Source organism: Protopterus annectens, chromosome 5.part0 (assembly GCF_019279795.1).
Source record: "Protopterus annectens isolate FY-2018-M chromosome 5.part0, PAN1.0, whole genome shotgun sequence".
NCBI classification, from domain to species: Eukaryota; Metazoa; Chordata; order Ceratodontiformes; family Protopteridae; genus Protopterus; species Protopterus annectens.
The window spans coordinates 171,546,019-171,567,464 of NC_056735.1; the positions used below are offsets into that span (position 1 = coordinate 171,546,019).

At 43.1% G+C, this 21,446-nt stretch overlaps 1 protein-coding gene across 1 annotated transcript in view; it reads right to left on the bottom strand.

The window, feature by feature from the left end:
* LOC122802137 (centrosomal protein of 295 kDa-like) overlaps nucleotides 1–21,446 on the bottom strand; it is a 1,720,043-nt gene that overhangs the window by 320,518 nt on the left and 1,378,079 nt on the right. The window contains exon 13 of the mRNA XM_044071818.1: nucleotides 4,117–4,279. Coding sequence (XP_043927753.1) covers nucleotides 4,117–4,279 — 163 coding nt within the window. The remainder of the gene's footprint in view (nucleotides 1–4,116; nucleotides 4,280–21,446) is intronic.

Consider the following 21,446-nt stretch of genomic DNA (forward strand, 5'->3'; position numbering starts at 1 on the left):
CATGCCTTCGAATAACAGAGCCTGTAACTGCGGCTCTACAAGAAGCCTCTAATGAATCAAAACCACATTGTAGAGTATGCTTTCCCACTTGTTCAGCTGCATGCAATAAATCCTGCATTTCCTTACTGGCAGGACTTTCTGAGTTTGAAACCATTTTCTGTTTTAACAATGACATGAGGTACTGCTGATATTTAAGCATGTGAAACTGGCAGTTTAAAGCCCTTACAGCTAAAGTAGCAGAAGTGTAAACTTTTTCCCCCCATCTGTCCAGAGCTCTGGAATCCCTATCCGAGGGGACAGGATTTTTAGCAGTGGAAGCCTTAACCCCTTTAGGACCCTGAGAAATTGTTTCTGGATCTGCAGCAGGGTTTTTGTAAAGAAATTTATGAGAGTCAGGGACCCTGTAGTACCTGTCTGACTTGACTGGTGTAGGGGGTAAAGAATCAGGAGTCAGACTGGATTCAGAGAAAACATCATCAACAATATCAAGCACAGGAGGAATAGCCAGGGGCCTGTGCTGGGGCAATAAAAGAAAGTCTCTGAGCCTTTTCTTGGATTCTAAATAATCCTGGCTCTCCCAATGGAAATGCTCCCTCATGGTGTACAGGGTTTCCCCAAAAGAATAATCCTCAGGCGGAGAGGCTGAAGGTATAGACTCTTCTGCATCAGAGTCCTCATAGGAGGGAGAGAATATCCCTGATCAGAAGAGGAATCAGAGGAAATAGAAACCTGGTCAGAAGAATCATAGTCAGTGTTTTGCCTAGGCCTTTTGTCAGGAGGGGGATGGGAACCCCTGATTAAAGTAATTAGGTCTTCGGCCATTTTAAGCATCTGTTTCTTTGGCATGGATGACTGTTCAGGAGAATGCTGTACTTGTTTCCTTGTCTTTAATGGTGTTTTTGACTTTGTCTTGGCTGCTGATGTGGGCTTAATTGTAAGCTGTGAAGGTCTGAAACCATCCTCAGAAGCCAATGCCTGCTCAGCGGCTCTGGACCCATCTGAGGGTATAGTTTCCGTTAGCCCAATACCTTGAGTTTCCACAGGCCTCTGTCTCCACATGGCTGTTGGATATGGCCTGTGGCTCTGAGGTAGCGGGTGTCAGGAGCTGCGAAAGCGCCTCACTGAGAACCGGCGAACCGGCAACTGGCCTAGAAGAGGCTTCGTCATCGATTTTGGACCTCGGATGCCTGCCCTTTTCTTTGTCTTTGTGGTTTTTATAAATTCCGGTTGTCGGTTGTTCTGATGGCATTATGTAATTAAACCTTCGGCCAAAATAATGTAAAGGAAAATCAAACCGACATTTAATAGTGCATTTATTGAATCTAGCACAAAGCCGACAACTGATAACATCGTGGCCAGGGCCTAGGCAAGGAATACAGTAAGAGTGAAAGTCCTTATGAGGTATTTGCTTCCCACAAGAAATACAATTATTAACTTTTACTGACATTGGTCTGGAGCAAGAAAACGTTTCCCCAACGGGGAACTTAGCTTTACTGAATACTTCGGTTCTGAAACTCAATTTCGAAAATCTCAGGAGTCGGCTGACTGGCACTTGCGAACTGCTTTTGCTTTGGGCACCGCACGGCAAGAAAGACTGAAGAAAATGGCGTCGGTTGCATCTTTTATACCCCTGGCGCACTGACGTGAGGGAAGAGGCGACAGCAACCGACGCCGGACCAAGACTTTGGAACTCGGGCCGACTGCGGGTAGTCTGCCAGCAGGATAACCCAAGTGTAATGACTGCCGACTGCGGGTAGCCTGCCAGCAGGATAACCCAAGTGTAATGACTGCAACAGTGAAACACGATGAACATCTCTATAATACCTGTCAGGCTTTCTGGGATCAGGAGGAACAGGATTAGGAGTCAAAGAATTCTCCATAAAAACATCATCAACAACTTCCAAAACCGGAGGGATAGCCAAAGGCTTATGCTGAAGCAAATCCAAGAGCTCCCTAATCCACTTCTTAGACTGAGGGTAGTCCTGACTTTCCCATTTAAAATGCTCCCTAAGGGTATTCAGAGCATCCCCAAAAGAAAAATCTTCAGGAGGGGAGGCAGAAGGGACAGAGTCTTCAGCATCAGAATCCTCAAAACCAGAAAAAAGCTGTGTGTGTCCTTCATCAGCAGAGGTGCTGGAAACCTCTGAGTCTGAGGCAGACAAAACTTCTGAGGACAATTCCCTAGCCCTCTTAGAAGAAGGTGGCTGAGAGCCCCTGATAAGAGTCAAGAGATCACTAGCCATCTTAACCATCTGAGCCTGAGGCATTTGAGGGGAGGGGAGGCCGGCGCCTGCTTAGGAGTAGATTTTTGGCTGGGAGGCCTGCCAGAAAGCCGGAGGGACTCGGGAGGCCTAGCCACCACAGAAGTGTGAACCGAGGTCATTGGTCTGGATCTGGTCTCCAGGCAGAGAAAAGAGGCCTCAGAAGCTGGCACCTGCTTAGCAGCTCTGGATCCATCAGAGGCAGCGACTGGCATGGGTCCGAAGACGAGGTAGAAGCATGCGGAATGGAGGACTCAAAAGGCCTCTGCAGATGCCTGCTGCTGAACATCCGCGGACTGCAGGGGCAATGAAAGCACCTCACTGGCTACCGCTGGACCGACAACCAATTTAACAGGGATGTTGTCTGTTAATTTGACCCTAAGCCTATTGTGGTCCTTATCCTTGAGCTTCTTAGGAACATCCAAAGTCGGGAGAGCAGAAGACACCATACCGATGAACTTAGGCCAAACTCCGAAGTGCTTATATAAAATCCTAGCCTTACAGCGTATGGTACGTGGGTTGAAAGAAGCACAAAGATCGCAATTAGGGATGTCATGCTCAAGGCCCAAATAAGTAATACAGTAAGAATGAAAATCACACTGCAGAATCTGTTTTCCACAGGCAAGACAGTTATTAACTTTCTCTGACATTTGTTAAAGCAAGAAAAAAGGGTCCCCAATGGGGTACTTATCTGAGGATGTCTTCAACTATAGAAGTTGGAATACAAAAAGAAGGTAATCGGCCGACCGGCACTCGTGCGAATTGCTTCTGCTTCGGGCTCCGCTGCAAGAAAGTCTGAGGAAATGGCGTCGGCTGCCTGCATTTGTACCCGACGTTCTGATGTCAGGCTTAGACCAGAGGCATCCGACGTCATATACCAAGGACTTTGGTATTCTGGCCAACTGCGGGTTACCGGGAGCCAGATAACCCTTTGTAAGGACTGCAACAGTGAAATACTATGAACATCCAGCAACAGACTAATGAGAAATATCAAAGGAAATTATGGTTTAGCCTGAGTGGCAAAAACCTGAGAACATTATATAGCTTACATCTTTTTTTAGAGCAATTGCTCTCCAATGGCTATACCTAGATAATGCAACTTATTTCCAGAGGGATGTCTTAACTGCCGAAAATATTTCACCAGAACAGTGACATATCCTTGTGACTTTTTCTAAATAATACAAGATTTCCGACAGTAACAGGTTTCACACCATGTAAGACTCTGGGTCAAAAAGGGAAGTCTTCAAAGGTGTTGGCGTTTTGTTTTACAGTCTAAACCAATGCAAGTGGCCCTCTTGGTACACCTTTGAAAGCGACTTCTGAATCTCTTACGAAGCAACCAAAGGTGTATCATCTGCTGAAATGGATAACAACAAGTTTTTAGGGATCTTCTCTATGCTCAGAAACTTTCTCTTTCCTTTGTAGCTTTGTTAAGCTTTTCAAAACGTTCACAAGAATCGCAATCAAGACTAGGCCTAAATAAACAGATGGAATCCTTTAAGGGCACATTTGTTAAAAGCATTGACAGAGAAGACATTACTTTTAGAGGGACACTCACTGAAACTAGTATCTTTACAATGAAGCAAAACAGCTAAGTATAGGGCCTCAAAAGACCAATGATGCACACAGCCAAAAACATTGCACCAAGTGACCAGCAAAGTAATGAGAAAAACTGATCTGAAGACATGCCAGTGTTGCTGAAATAGAAGCCAAGGTTCTACCAAATATTACTATCAGTGCTAACCTATCTGTGGAGCTAAAGTCTGGAACTAATTTAGTTATGATTTTCTGCTACCAAGACGCTTCCCCAAATTAAGGTTACTCACTTTGTTAACTCATACAATACTCTACTTACCACTAATAATCTGCTGTCCAGACTGCAGAATTTCAAATGCAGGGGAATCCTGTTCTGTACTTCTAGGAAGAGAATGCATACTGCATTCATATTCGTGAAGACCTGAGCTCTTTGTCTCACTGTATGCAGATGTATTCTGATTTTCTATAGATGGAACCACAGTCTAAAAAAGAGGATGTACATTATTCTAATTTTCAGTGACAACTTTAATACACTCTAAAATGTACTACAGCAAGATCTGGATCATATCTACAGAACTGGCCAAATATACCTATTACAAAGAACTATGCAACAGCAAAAAAACTCACCATTATTGTTGGACATAGTGTGGTTGAAGACTTGACTATATACCACCAAAGCTTTCCCCACAATTACTAGCAGGCAGACGAAATGTCATATCTGCTAGATCCAAAACATCAAGTCAAATGCCTTTGGTTCATCCAACACCAGAACCCACATCTCAGTATTATCCAAAACGGACTTCCATAAAGTGCTGGAAATGTTAAAGGATTAACATTAAAACTGAAGGGGGAAAAAAGCTGCAACCAGCAAATACATGGATACAACTAGTCAACCAGTGGAGCACCAATATAAATATCTACCATCACCATGTACCAAAGAACATCCATTTTAATGACAAATATTCAAATAAGTACATTGCAGATGGCAATAGCGGTGTTCCACCACCGGAGAAATGATGAGTCAAGAAGGGCACAGGGAAGCAACTTAAACTTGCTAAAAGGCTTGTATAACAAACTACCACAAAATATTAAGAACATAAGGCAGATAATATGGCACAATTTTCATTCCACATACCTCCGATGACCTACCTTTCAATTTTTTTTTTTAAATATAAATTGACATTTTTACTTCCCAGAATTGTTCTGTAGAAATTTAACATAATACTAAACAGATTCTAAAGAGCAGGAAAAATCAAAAAAAGAAACGACTTAAAAGGAGGATGGTCACAAGTTAAAAAAATCTGGAAAACATGCCCCTCAATGTAGACTACCTAGTACTGAATGCATGCATATATGTATGGAATATAATAATGTAGCCACCAACAAAATCATCAAACAGCTGCAATGCAGAAGACAGCCACAATTGTCACCACCTTTGTGTTAACAGACTTAAAACAATGTAACATGCATACTAGCTAAATACATTTGGAACCTGGTTTCCTTACCCTGTCTCTCTAATGAGGGTATAAAGCTTATCTCTTTCTCTCAAACCCTTGAAAGGTTAAATATAGCACACAAGCACCAACTGTAACATGCAATTTTCAAGAGAGTGGCTCTTCAGTGGGGAGAAAAAGTACTTCTTTAGCACATTTTCACATTTTTTTCTTGAAGACCAACTGCTCATATTTAGATCATGTGCACCCATTTAGTACTTAGATAGCATCCCTGAAATGTGGTTAAAGGGTACATTTGCCCCAAAGTTTTTCCAGTTCTTGACAATACTTTTATACATGCAAGAAATAAATTTATAAAATAGTAAGTGTGAAGACTACTTCCAAAAAATCCCACTGTCTCAAAGCTGCAGTGGCAGCATTACAAACAAAGGGGAGACAGAGTGTGAATAGAGCTGCACCATAAACATGCTGAATACTTTCACATCTGCAGCAGTTTACTCTGAATGCCCTTTATATAGCAGGTGTAGCATTTGAGCAATGTTTAAAAAAAAGATCCAAGAGGGAACAAACTGTACATCTGATGGAAAGTTACTGTTGATCTGAGAACAGTAAGCACATATGTCATGCACACATATTGGAAAAAGTAGTAAAAACTTTAATTTAAACTGGCTCAAAATGCCAAGTTTAGAAATGCCCCAAAAATATTTAAATAAATAAATGAAAATCCCTAAGAACAGCTACTTGCAAACATCTCTCTTCTCCTTTAAACTTTTTTTTTTTTGGGGGGGGGGGGGCAAGACTCCCATGCACCCTCCAATGTGTGTGTGTGTTTCTCAGCCCCCCCCCCCCGAATTTATATATACTAAATTTGAGATCACCATACCTCTGAGAAAAGGAAGCATTCCAGGAAATGTTCATCTCAGACTTGGTATATGTAAGTTTGTTTTTTGGCCGTTCAATCTCCATTTCATATGGTTACCCCAATAACTCACTACATCTAATACTAACCTGCACAGCACAACTTGTAAAGCATAACGAACAGCTCACTGAACACCTGTAAACTAAATTACATAGTGCAGAATGTGACGCCTGCCACTGCTACCAATATGTGATGGGCACCAATATGTGTCGTCCCCACATTGAGCCAAACAAGGAGCCTGAATCCTCACCACTGACACTGGAAAGGGATGTGCACTTGGAATACAAATGGATACACTAAGTATTTCCAGAAGCAGACCTCTCTGCATCAAGTACAATTTCCCTTAAGAGCACACAGGGAACACACACAGCCCGGGGTCTGAATATATCTATATCTGTCTCCCTCCAGATCCCCCATAAGACTTCTCACTGGTACAGCTGTAGGGCTAGGTCTGCAGCCGAGCGTCCAAGCCAAGTCCTCCAGCACCCTCTCTGTAAACCCAGTGCTTTGTGTCCCTGCCCAAGCAGCTGACACACACTAAGAGTTTAATTTTCACACACCCACACCTGGGAAAGGCTTGCACAGGTTTACCAGCTTCTGCCCAGACTATAAGGTAGATTCACTGTTATCAGACACTTCACAATCAGCTACTCTAAGGCCCTTGACAAAGGCTGCCCAATTATACTATGCAATATTAATACAAATACAAATGGTAGTTCTCCAAGACAGCTAGGCCTTCTGGAGTGGCCCACACAGTGTTACCAAATATAAGTACTCTCAAAGGTTAATACTTTCTAAAAAAAAAAAAAAAAACAGCCACAATGAAAAGTTTAATATATTTAATAATAAAAGAATACATAATTACTAAATATATATTCACAGTAGCCACAGAGTTCAAATCATAGAAAATATTGAAAACAATATTGATGGACAGACTCTTACAAACAAAAAAAAAAACAATCTCTAAACTAAGCTTCACTATATTCCTGACTGAATCTAAGATAATTTAATATCCAATAATAACTTACTTGGGCAAGGCAAGATGAAATATGTGAACAGTCTTTCTAGTCAGGCTTCAAACAGAAAACTATCTGTACTGTAAAATATAATATCCAAGATGACTTGCAGAATGACCTTGTCTAGTCACCTGACTCTAGGTTCTCACAATATCTCTTTCTGAAGTTTAAGACAGGACTTTAGCAGACTGCTACCACACATATTTAGAGCTTTTATGGTAATGCCTAGGAACCTGAGACATTTACAACTCTTCCCCCCTCTTTACAACAGATAATGACTGCTCCCAGACCCAGCATCTCCGGTCCTACTCAGCACTGTGGGATGTCATTTAATGATTTAACAGATCATCTCATCATCATCATCAGCCCCCTTTTTCCCATTTTTCTACATGGGGTCTGGGTACCTTGTTAACTGTCGCCATTTCTCTCAATTCAGTGCCACACTCCTGCCTTCTTCAACACTCATGCCTGACTGTCACAGATCTTCTTTCACACAATCCATCCACCTCTTTGCTAGACATCCTCGCTTCCTCTTACCTTCTTCCTATCTGTCCTAAATCTTCTTCACCAGATTGTCTTCTGCTTTTCTTCACATTTGCCCAAACCACCGTAATATCTGTTTTCTTTTATCTTTTCTGCAATTGAAGCTACTTTGGCTTCTGCTCTTATGTCCTCATTTCTTTGCCTGTCCCACAGTGTACACTCTGTGACCTTTCTTGGGCACTTCATTTCCATCACCTCTAGCTTCTTCAACTATTCTGCCTTTACTGCCCAGGTTTCTGTACCATACAGTAGTACTGGTCGTACCACTGTATTGTATACCTTACTTTTCACCTTCTTTGGCATTCTTCTGTCATAGACTACACCTGATACTCTATGCGAGTTGGCTGCAGCCCCTCTGACTCTAGCTTTGACCTCTTCATTCACACTACCCTTCTCCTCAACTACTTCTCCCAGATACTTGAAACTGTTTACCTGTTCTACTATCTTGCCTTCTATCTCTATTCTCAACTTATTCTGATTTGCTGCCATTACCACCGTCTTGTCTGTAGCTGCGGTGGTGGTGCTGCGGTCACATTGTCGCCTCACAGTAAGACGTTGTCCTGTTCGATTCTCAGCTAAAGCGTCTTCTGTGTGGAGACATGCGTGAATGGGCGTACCTTCGTTGAAGGTTGTGCGTCAGGCCTGGCAAGTCGGTACGTAAAAAACTACTGCCAATCATTAGTGGACCGGAGTTCCGCTGTGGCGACCCCTAAAAGCCGAAAGATACAACAACCACCACCACCGTCTTGTCTGTGCTTAGTTTCATTCCATGTGCCTTCAGATTTGCATTCCATTCTCCTATCCTTTACTGACATTCTAGCTCAGAGTCTGCCTGTGCTGCCAACATCGTCTGCATACAGCAGCTTTGTTGATCCATCCCCTCCAACCAGTTTGCTAATTTAACAGCTCATTTACATTTCCCTTATTTTTCTTAAAATAAGCCAGTTGGTTAACCATTCCTGTGTCAGAGTTCTCTATTAAAACATATACATTTATTGCAGATACCATAATACATGTACATTTCTCTTCATTTCAGTACAGTGCACTGTTAATGCATTTTGAACACAGAATCTCAAATACATTTTCAGCACAAGCATCTGTACAAATCAACTTGATATACAAATGACATATAATTATTTACAAAATTCCAGCTAGCTGTGCTGGCACAAGTCATACATCCACTGCCCTACTTCTTCCTGGCATGGCTAGCAGTACCTCCTATCATCACACAGTATATTACATAAATCATTAAAGCAATTCTTTGTTGGACAACTTAGAATTTGCAGAAAGCAATTCAATGTGTAAACGTCTAACATAACTCTGATCCTCAAAGGCCTTAATGTTTAAATCGTCTAGCTCCACTGTCACACACCATAAGGGAGATTCCACTGTCAAGAGAAGTGTGTAGAAAATGTAGCCTGAAGTGCCAAGGATGACATTTACTTTATCCAAGATGAAATCAAACATTCTCATTAGGAATACACACCATACGCAGTAATCCTAGGAAAATTACTCTTGTCAGTGTTGAGAACTAAAATATTTACATACTTTATACTTAACATAATTCAAGGCCAAGTTGCAAAAAGACCATTTCACATAATTATCTCTTAAAAGTCAATAACTTAGCTACTCTATTAGGAAATACAATTCTTCACAGCAGAACTCACGTTAAGCTGTGCAGTTAAATACCCTGCAGCTACCAGGAAACTTCCCTGCATTATTGTTTACACTGCCTGCTCTGGAGTAAAAGAATTGTCTAATGTACAGTTTAAAAGCTATATCTGTGCTGGAAGGCTGCTTGTCTCAAAAAGGTCATTTCTAATTAGCCTCAAAGTAATATATGCCAATTCATTTCTGTAAATTACTAACTAATCTTAACAGATCATCCTTAGGTTAAATTTACATTACGGGATGCTTTATCTTGCAACATTCCAACCTGAATGCCATAGATGACATAAAAACCTCCTTGTATTGCTTTACATGGTTCATTCCATTCTTGGGTATTAGTATTACATGCAATCTGAATCACTGGAGCCAAGATTTACTTGAAAAGTCATTTAGCTGACATTAACTATTTTATACATACACGTTGCAGTAAACATATGGCGTGGCACACTCTTACTATACAGAAAAGATTTTATTTAACTCACTGGGCAATGGAATCCTTTAGTCTGTGTTATTCTTACTACCATTGGACAAATGCATATAAACCACTGTTAGTCTCCAAAGAAAGACCATGCTCTGCTTCCAGTCAAATACCATGTAAATGCCATTTCTGACAGTGAAGACAGACAGGTTCATCAGGGGATGCTGAACAACTGCTCCTTGGCATCTTCTGCTAAAACCTGAATTTGCTTGCATGCTTTCCTATTTTTTTATTTCTCCAAGTCTTTTGGGTTTCTAATACCATGATGGGAATGGACCCCATTCCTAAGTCAAAGCACTATTAATGTTCATGAAATTAGTATTGTTTCACTCTTTAATGTCAGCCAGTAGTGCTCTTCGCAGCACCCGCAATGTGTCCAGTAATGACTCCTTCAATTTGTACAGTTACATGTATTGGTAGCATATCTAGATATGATTACAGACTCTTCTTTATAAAACAAGTTGTTCCTATTACTATTGGAACTGTTGGAGTATCTTTCTTCCACATTGCTCTTGTTTCTGCCCGCAAATCATGATATTTTATGACTCTCTCTCTCTATATATATATGCAGGACACTGTAGTCACTGGTGTGTGGCGATTTCAATGATCAATGCTACTTTTGTTTTCTTTTCCTGGACCACTATATCTGTTTTTCTAGGATCTATCTTTGAATTGTTGGTAATGGATGAGCCCATGTGAAGTAGACGTCTTTGTTTTCTATGATGCTTTGTGGTTCATGCTTCCAGTGTTTTTCAGCCACTTCAATACCATAATGTTTGCACAATCTCCAGTGTAACAGTCTTGCCACATTATTATGCGTTCAGTATACAGTCCTTCTGCCATTAGTATGTCGCATCCAGCAACGAGGTGTGCAACTAGTTCCAATTCGGTTTACAAAACCTACATTTGTCTGTTTCTCCCACACGATCAATGGATTTTGTAAACCAATGTGTACGCAGAGCACTATCTTGGGCTGCCAATATTAACCTTTCATCTCTTGGTTTGAATTTGCCTCGTCTTATCCATTCCTGCATTCGCTCCTGATCAACATGCGGTTCTTCCAGAAGTTTTCTATACTTGGAGCTATATTTAGGCATTTTCCACATTTCTTGCCTTCTCATCTGATCCCTCACCTTATATTCTTTCTTTTGTTTTTTGGCATATTCAGTTGCTGCCTGATTTTTATCTACTTCTGGTTTGATTTCCATTCCTGTTTGTCACTGATATGATTCTGCTAGATCAAGCAGATAAGTCATCTTAGATTTATTCTCACGTTTCAAAACTTGTCCTGTGAGGTCAGCAGATATGTGTGGAGTCCCAGGATTGCAGATCTATACATATAATCAATTTCAAGGAGGCCCATCCCTCCTCCGGAACGGGGAATATATAATCTTGGTACGCACTGATTTTTATAAATCATTTGGTGAGCATGAAGCATCCTGCTTGTTTTCCTATCTAATCTATCCAACACATTTTGGGGCCAATCACTCCAAAACTGTAAGTTAGGACAGGAAGAGCAAACTGGTTTATAGTTTGGATTTTGTTCCTAGATGTCAGTGCTGTGGATTAATTTAATTCTTCTGAAGTATTCCTTAAGTGTTAATCACATTTGTTTGTGTTTTGTTATTTCATCAATTCCCAAATATTTATAAACTTCTTCTTGCTCAAGTTCTTTTATATCACATTCTTGTCCCAAACTGATGCTTTCCTGCTTTAAAGGTTGCTTTTGCACATTTATCAAGACCAAATGACATAATTATATCATCTGAAAAAGTTTTGACAACTTGCAGTTGTGCTTTCAGTTCATCTGATGAGCTATACAGCTTTAAATCATCGACAAAGAAAAGATGAAAAATCTTTACACTTCGTTGTTTTCTAGGAGCCAGATTATAGCCATGGTCTAAGCTGTTAAGTAGACAGCTTAAAGAGTTGAGGGCAAGGCAGAACAGCAGCAGTGACAAAGTCACCCTGGAATATCCCCCTTTGAATTTTTATCCCTGGGATAATAATTTGTCCTTTATCATGGCTTAATTGCAAAGTGGTCTGCCACTGTTTCATGGTCACTGTAATGTAGTCAATTACTGCAGGGTGTATCTTATACATTTTTAAGCACTCTTATCCATGAATGTGGGATACTACCAAATGCTTTTTTGCAGTCAATCCATGCCACACTTGTGTGTGTTTAGTTGCCGACCGACTACATTCATCCATATTAAAACCTGAATCTGCTTGCATGCCTTCTAATTAGTGTGTGCTTAGTTGTGAACCTACCACACCCATCAACAGTTCCATACCCATATCTGACTGCATGCCTACGTAACTCAGAAAATGTTAGGTTAAGCCTTGTAATTTGATCCATCCTATCATTCATGGCCTCATTACAAATCTTAGGAATTATATTTTCCAACATGCATGTAAATATTCTCTTGGTTCTTTATAATGCAGGTTTGATGGCTCATTTCCCACTTGTCATTAGAAGGCATACTGAGCACATGAGTAAGCTTCGAGTCCCCATAGAATCCAATTGCTGAATCAACAATGGGGATTTTGTGCAGGTAGTCAGGATTCCCAAATACACAAGCTATAATGCTTTAAGCAGCCTGGGAGCTGTGAAGTCACCTCTAAGAAGGCAGAGTCACAGATTTCCTTGAACATCTGGAACACTGGAGATACTGCTGTAGGCTTCTGTTTCTCATACTGCAAGAGGAAAAGGTACCTTTTGCCATCTCTTTGAAATTCCACCTGAAGTCCACAGTCTGTCCAAATGAGATGTTCTCCTGTACAGGGGGCTCAGACTTCAAAATTTAGTAATGTGTTTTACAAAATCCCAGTTGCAATGATCATAAACTAGCTAAATGAGCACTGAATAAAAAAGAAGTTATGTACCTACCATAACATTCCATGTTTGTTGTCCTTCATCTCGCCTTCCTTCTTGCTGGTTGGTTGGGTTCGGAGCCAATCCTTGGCTCCGACTTGGCCGTTTTACTATATCTCGCACTTATACTGGCTCGAGGCTACCCCTATCCCAACATGCCTAGCGGTAACTACCCAGATCTCGTTTGTGATAGCCCACACTAGACCATAAAAGCAAAAGGCTAATTTTACTAAGCTCTTATACAAAAGGAAAACTTGCGTATAAAGTAACAATCCACATGCAAATGTTAAGGAGGAAAAAAGAACAATAAAGCATGGTCAACTGACCTGGTATGTCAGCAGGAAACTCAGCCAGTGTAACCAATGAAGGAATTCCTCTCGATCCTCCAGGAAGGGGGAAGGAGGGGGGACGCAAGAAGGAAGGCGAGATGAAGGACAACAAATATGGAACGTTATGGTAGGTACATAACTTCTTTATGTTATGATGTCCCCATCTCGCCTTCGTTTTTGCTGGTTGGGAACGTGTCTCCCCAGCACCTGGTTTTTGGGTGGCTCACTGGAACAAACTCTTCAGAACCATGGAACCAAGGGATGCCCTGTTCCAGGAGACCACATCCACTTTGTAATGAGTGATATGCCCATGTTGCTGCTGCACAGATTGAATCTAAAAGCAATTTGGCTTGGAAAGCAACAGAGGTAGCCAAGGCACTGGTTGAGTGTCCTCTGGCATTCCCTGGAAGCATTTTGTTACGCAAATCATAAGTAAAGCTGACTGATAGCCACTTTGATAAGGTCACTTTTGGAACTGGAGAACTTTGTTTATTGTCAGCAAGGGATACAAAATTGATCTGATTTTCTGAAGTCATTGGTCCTGCATAAATAAAAGTGTAATTTTCTATGAACATCCAACTTGGTGGAGTCTATACTCTGCCTTGTTGCCATAATTGAGGTAGAATACAGGAAGCTCGATGGACTGATTTAAATTATACTCTGAGCACACCTTTGGCAAGAAGGAGGGATTGGTTCTGTATCTTTGGGAAAGATGAGATACGGCGGGCGAATAGATACAGCATGTAATTCAGAAACCTATCTTGCTGAGGTGATGGCAATCAAGAAGAGGGTTTTCCAAGACAGAAATTTCAGGGGACAAGATGATGCTGGTTCAAAGTGTGGAAGAACCAGAGAGGCTAAAACAAAGTTTAGGTCCTGGGGGGGGGGGGGGTTCTCTTACCAGGGGCCATAAAATGGTTGCACCTTGTAAAAAATGCTTTGCATAACTTATGGGACATGATGCTAGAGCCCAACTCTCCCACATGAAAATTGGAGATGGCAGCCAGTTGGACTCTAATGGTAGCTGCAGCTGCCCCTCGTTCGAATGGTTCAGCCAGGAAATCAAGAATCCTGGGAACAGGAGCAGTGAAGGGATCAATATCATTATTCTTTGCCCAATAAGAGAACCTCTTCTATTTGCTAGTATAAATCTTTCTGGTAGTGGGCTTGTGAGAGCCTGGCTAAGAATGGAAGTGGAGAAACCAAGCTGTCAGCTTGAGAGTTTGGATGGGGGGGGGGGGGCGAGGTGGAGCACGCCCGACTGATGCATCAGGTCGTCCGGAACTGGGTCCAGTAGCCAAGGCTCCACTTGTAGATGATGGCGGAGAAACGGGAACCATACCTGACGAGGCCAGGAAGGAGCAATGAGGATGAGCTTGCAACCCAGTGACATTGCTTTCTGAAGTACCTTGGGGATCAGAGGAAAAGGTGGAAAGTCAAAGTAGTCCCAGAGGCCAATCGTGAACAAGTGCATCCCTGACTGACTGTCCCGGTGGGGGGACTAAGGCAAAGTAGCTGCTGCATTTCTTGTTGAGGGGAGTGGTAAAAAGATTGCAGCATGGCTAGCCCCATTTGTGAAAAATCAAGTCTGCAATTTCTTGCTTCAGGGACCACTCGTGAGGCATGAGGATAGCCCTGCTGAGCCTGTCCGCTACCATGTTGGATTTCCCAGGAATGTGCATCACAATCCGAAAATGCTGGGAAGACATCGTCCATTGCCATACTCGAAGGGCCTCCTGACACAAGGGGTAAGATCTGGTCCTGCCTTGTTTGTTGATGTACCATACCACTGACATACTGTCTGTCTGAATTGCAATAGTTCCGGTGTACGGAGTCTTGAAGTGCTTGCAATGCCAGAAGCACTGCTCTCATCTGATGTGCAAGTGGTACTTGTGAGGCTGCTACATTCCTTGGACAGTCTGTCCCAGATAATGCCCCCCCCACACCGTATCTGGGAGGCGTCCATGGTCACCGTGGCTATTGGATGGTGGCCTAGAAAGAGTCTGTCTGCCCAGAGTCACCTGGGGGGAGACAAGCCACCATACTAAGTCATTTTTGCAGGATTCCGAGATCAAGATCATATGTGACATTGGTAAATCCTGGAACAACCACTGAGCGAAAAGAAGCCACTGCAGAATTTTCATGTGGAAGTGAGCCATAGGGACTAGAGTAATTGCTGCAGCCAATGAGCCGAAGACCTTCAATACCTCTCTTGCCTGAACTCTCTTCTTTTTCATGAGGAATGAAACTTGCTGACGAATGGTTGACACCCTGTCTTGAGGCAGTTTTGTTATCATGGCTCTTGTATCTAGGTCTGCCCCTATGAAGGTGGGAGGGTGGCCTAATGGTTAAGGTGTTTGCCTTACAAACACAAGGTGCAGGGTTTGAGTCTCACAAGGGATAATTGGCTAAGCTTAAAATGGCTCACAAGAGCAGTTAGCTTAGTACTAATCTATGAATCTATGAATCTATGAAGGTAATAGACTGACAAAGCAACAAGGCAGACTTTTCATAGTTTGTGGTGATTCCTAGCTGGAAACAGATTTGAATTGTGTAGTCCCGTGCTTTGATCAGTTGATGCTCGGTGGTAGCAGTGAGGAGCCAGTCGTCGAAATATGGAAACACCTGGAATCCTAGACGACTCAGGTGAGCCGTGACTACTTCCATACACTTGATGAACACCCTGGGGGCTGTGGTGAGACCAAAGGGCAGAGCTCTGAACTGATAATGACTTGCTCCCAGCTGGAAGAACAGGAATCTCTGGATCGACCTGTCCATTTTTATGTGGTAGTATGCATCCTGGAGATTGATGGAGCACATCCAATTGTCCTGACCGAAAAAGGGAAGAATAGACTGCAGTGTTAACATCCGCAACTTCGCCTTTTTTACTGATTTGTTTAGCTTGCTGAGATCCAAGATGCGTCTCCAGTCCCCTGTCTTTTTTTGGAACGAAAAAGAACCTTGAGTAAGTTCCGGATTCGATTTAGTCTGCGGGGACTTCTTGGATGGCTCTCTTATTATGCAATCTTTGTACTTCTAGGACTGTTTGATCCCAAAGACTGGGTGGAACATCTGGGATTGAACGTTTTGTTTTTGAGGGGGGTAACTGGGAAAAGGGAATTTTGTAACCCTTGGAATATTATTGACAGTACCCATGCATCTTTCGTAACAGCTTGCTAGGCTGTTGAGTACAATGATATTCTGCCCCTGGATGCCTCCAGAGGCAGACAGTCGGGCCTCCCTTCAGGAGTGCTGGAAGGGTCTAGCAGAGAACGTATCTCTGTCGCCCTGCTGTTGTGAACCACCCCCCCTGCTGAGAGGCCGGTGTCATCCGTTATTGTTTCCCCCTCTGCCCCTGGAGGAAAATTTATCACGTGTGTCAGGCGAAGCACCTTGGAATTTTTGAAACCACATTTTTCCACTCTTCTGATCTTCAGGGTAGGATCTAGATGGAGTAGAAAAATGAACTCCTACGACAGAAAGAGTCTTGCCATCCTTTTCACACCTGGTCTCTTTTACCTGAGGCCCAAGCAAGGACAAGACATCAAAAGGCGTATTGGTAAAGGAGGACTTGAAGGGTTCTGCAAATTGACAAAGACTCATCCAGGAGCGTCTCCACAATGCAACTCTGGTACCTGCTGCCCTACTCGCTCCATCTGCCGCATAATAAATGACCCTCATGGAGGAGTTAACCACTGAAGTCAAGGTCGCAAGTTGGGAAGCCACCCTGATCGCAACTCCCTCAGCTGTAGGATCCTGCAGGGTATCTCCCAACTCCTTTAGGAGATCCCTCTGTAGTTGCGTGAAGTGTGACAAATAATTCAGCAACCTGAGAGTAAAGGTAGCTGAAGAGAACATACGCGTCCCATACCTGTCCATCGTACAGGACTCCTTGTTCAGCAGATGGACAGATGAAGAAGTTTCCAAAACTTCCTTCTTAGTGGCTGCTGACACTACCATAGCATCAACAGGAACCCTTTTGGAAAGGAAGGACTTGTCTTCAGGGGCAGTTATAAATTTATTTGGTCTCCGCGGAACTGGTTTCATGGTCTCTGGAGCGCTCCATGCCTTCAGACTCACTACAGACAAAAGTGGGTCAAAAGGTGGAGACACCCAAGAGATGGAGGGTCAGGAACCAAAAGAGTCCTGGTAGACAGACTCATCCTCAAAAGGGGCTAGGGACTTCCAGCCACCCCTCTGTCTAAGGATTTCCAAGATGTCCGAAAAGGAGACATCCTCAGAGGGAGACAGTGGGGACCCTTCCAATTCATCCAAGTCTGTGTCTGAAGTGATGGACTCAGGGGAGTCCAAATGCTTCCTCTTTCATTTTTTCTTCCAAGGGACCTCCTCCGAATGTTCAGGGGAGGTTTCTAAAGAAGTGGGGTCGCCCAATGGGGCATCCTGGGGCATAGGTTCCCTACGCTTGGAGGGAGGTAGGGGGTCACAGGCAGGCACAGGCACTGAGGGACAAGGAGTTGAGGGTGCAGTGGTCTCAGGAGACAGTAGGCTCCTCATCACCTCGAAGACACCATGGTCCAGAGCCGACAAAGCTTCTGGCTCCGAAGACCCCAGATATCTCCTGCGAACTGAGAGCGACTGCTCCAAAGCTGATGTGTGAGTAGAGCTCACCTGCGCCAAAGCTCCGAGAGGGAGAGCACGGTCGGACAAGGGTCCGATGCCATTTCCCCGCTCGGAGCCGATGAGAGAGCTTCACCGCACAGATCCCTCGATGGACTGAGGAGATCGGAGCGGGAGTCGAAACCGATAAAGGAGAAGGAACCGAAAGTGACGGTTCCACCACAACATCCATGCACTCCGGCTCAGAACTCAAGAGAGTTGGAGAGGAACCGATAGAGAAGTTAGATGGGCCGAAGGAGCCAATTCCTTATGGGCTGGGCTCGATAGTAACTTGGCAAGTGCCCGTGACCTCTGGAGCCTATTAACCACTCTCTCCACATCATGATCCGAAAGCCTGGAGGAACGAGAGGAGTGAGAGGAGGATCAGTGACTGCCTGCCACAGACTGCAACAAAGGAAACTGTGGAACAGAGCGCACCGGCTCCAAAGAGGGAGACCTCGTTCTTTTATGGGCCTGGACTGGCTCCAAAAATACTGATGGAGCTGCCAGAGACATAGCTTTGTTGGAGCCAACACTGGCAACCGACAGAGCAGAAGATTTCACAGCAGATTTTGGTTGTTCTGAAATCGGAACCATTGAGGATGGTTTAGGAGATCTGTCAGACTGTTTTACTGGCTGAAGAACCAGAGACAAAGGATCCTGAGGTCCTTCAGAAGGCCACGCAAAATTAGTTTGTTTTTTCCTCTCCTGCAGGACACTAGAACTGAAAGCGTGACAGATAGAGCATGAGTCCTGCAGGTGGACAGCCCCTAAACAGTAAACACAACTCGTGTGCCCATCCATAAGGGACATTTTTTGGCAGCACATGTCGCACTTCTTAAAGCCAGAGGGTTTTCAATCTTTGGACGTGGTGGATACCAGAAGACACAAACAGCAAAAAACAAGGCTGTAATGGGCTAGCTAAAACAGAACTACAAGCACTACCACAAACAAGGATGCTTTTTTTTTTTAAAAGGAGAAGGGGAAGAAACTCTAAGTAAAACGGTGACTCCCCGAATAGGAGAGCCTCTAACTTAAAAGGCTACTCCAACAGAAAGTGTGGAAGAAGAGAAGCACCCTCTAAGTTAACTGGGCTCAAGGGGAAAGCAAGGCCTAAGACAACGATGGTCAAGAAAAAACAAGAAACAACAGCTGAGGAAGGTCAGAAGGTTGTTTTGTTTAAACAAGGACTAAAACAGACACCACAAAGGTAATTCAACTGTTAATAACATTAAAAAATGGAGAGAGCAATTTACGAAAAACTGAGTACTTAGCCTGAGCCAGCAGTCGCAATCTCGATGCTGCAAGCGGCAAACGAGATCTGGGTAGCTATCGCTAGGCATGTTGGGATAGGGGTTAGCCTCGAGCCAGTATAAGCTCTTGAGCAATAGTAAAATGGCCGAGTCGGAGCAGAGGATCAGCTCCGAATCCAACCAACCAGTAAGAACGACGGCAAGATGAAGACAGCATAACATTAAAAATTTAAAGCAAGTCAAATAAAACATATAAACAAATGTGGAAATGGTGTAAATATTGAAAACAAAGTTCAAAGTAGCTAATCTAACGTCAGGAGAAAACTATAATAATCCAAAACTGAGATAATTAAAGAACAGCTCTCACTGCTGAAGACCATTTCATAAAGTTTTAAGCAAACTATGGAAACTAGCCAAGGCAGGAAACTCCCGAATCCATCAACTTAGATTTCTCAGGTGAGGAACCTGAAAGGCAAAGGAATGAATATCAGATGTTTCTAAGTGCACATACAGAACCACCAGCAGTCCTAGGAAAGCAGAGTGTAAAATCTGAAAAGGGCAATAAAGTATCACCAGACCTTCTGCTAAGAGAAAACTCAAGTTATTAATAGACAACTATGTTAATACCAGATCTCAAAAACAATTTTATGATGAATTATGGGCCATTACATACTACACACAACAGGTGTGATTATGTTGGTAAACTACCAGTCAGTAACTTGACTGCAAAACTCTGCACCAGATGGAAGTAGTCAAAGCTCAGTGTCAAAGTCTCAGGTGAAGGGCACTGCAGTAATCCAGACAGGATAAGAACAACACAGGCAATAATACAGATAATGGCTTGAGGTAAAACTGCTTGATCCTACAAATACTCTGAAACTGGAAACAATATTTCACTATGGAAGACGCTTGTTCCTGGAGTTTCAGACAAAAGTCTAAGATCATGTGCAAGCCATGCACCTTAGCCACAACCTCAAGCTTATTTTCATCTTAAAAAATGTAAGTGGAAAGAAAGGGAACAAATGACTCTCTCAAGGTAGAATGAACGGTTAAGGTGTTAATTTTGGATGTGATCAGCTTCAAATGACTATGAGGAAGCTAAAGTGAATGACCTCTTAGTTGTAGCAAAGGAATATACATTTGCTATTTCTTCTTGAGAGAAGGGGGTAGAAAGTACAGTTGTGTACCTACCATAAATGTAGATGTTCGAGTGTATTCACTGTTGCAGTCATTATTTATTTATTTATTTTCATTTAACAATTGTTGACCGGGAATGTCCGACTAGGTTCCACAGAGCCTGTTTTCAGTGGAGGCCCGGGGAGAAATGCTCCAGATGCATGTCTTTGGAATGTGGGAGGAAACTGGAGTACCCGGAGGAAACCCACACGAACACAGGGAGAACATGCAAACTCCACACAGAAGGCACCCCAGCAGAGAATCGAACCGGAGAACCTCTTGCTGTGAGGCGACAACGTTAACCGCTGCACCACTGTGCCATCCATTACACTTGGGTTACCCTGCTGGCAGGCTACCCGCAGTCGGCCAGAGTTCCAAAGTCTAGGTCCGGTGTCGGTTGCTGTCGCCTCTTCCCTGACGTCAATGTGCCAGGGGTATAAAAGATGCAACCGACGCCATTTTCCTCAGTTTTTCTTGCCCCAGATGTCAGGTGCCCACAAAAAGGAAGGCTGTAAAAAGGTATGCCAAAAAGCATGCATGTACTAAAACAAACACTTCCTTCATCTACAAGCAAATACACCACATAGGTTGTATATAGTTGAGAAGTACAGAAAAGTTCCAGCAATGAAAAGGGGGATGGTGGGTGGGTAACCTGGACTGCAACAGTGAATACACTCGAACATCTACACTTATGGTAGGTACACAACTGTACTATGTTCATCGTGTTTCACTGTTGCAGTCATTACACTTGAGTAGAATCCCAAAGCTGAGATTGGGTGGCTGGGCCTAAATAGGATTAGGAGAGGTTACCAGGCCCTGCAGAACTGCGGTGGCAAAGCCTGCTCTGGATTTAGAGTAGAGAGGTAAGTGGTAGTGCTTGGTGAAAGTATGCACTGAACTCCAGGTTGCAGCTTCTAAAATGTCTTTGGTTGGTACTCCTCTGAGGAAGGCTGCTGCTCTGGTAGAATGTGGCCTAATGTCCTTAGGCACTGTTTTGCCATGTTGTGCATAACAGAAGTGAATGCAGTGTCCAATCCATTTTGAAATTGTCTGCTTTGAGATAGGCTTTCCTTGTGATCCTGCAGCATAAGCTACAAACAGTTGCTCAGTTTTTCTGAAAGCTTTTGTTTTGTCCAAGTAGAATTGTAGCTGTCTGTGTATGTCCAAAGCATGCATAAGTTTCTCCCCTTAATTCCGGGGATTTGGATAGAAAGTTGGCAAATGAATGGTTTGATTAAGAACCACACTGGAAACCACCTTTGGCATAAATGTTGGGTTTGTCCTTAGAGAGACCCTGTCCTGGTGAAAAATGATAAAAGGT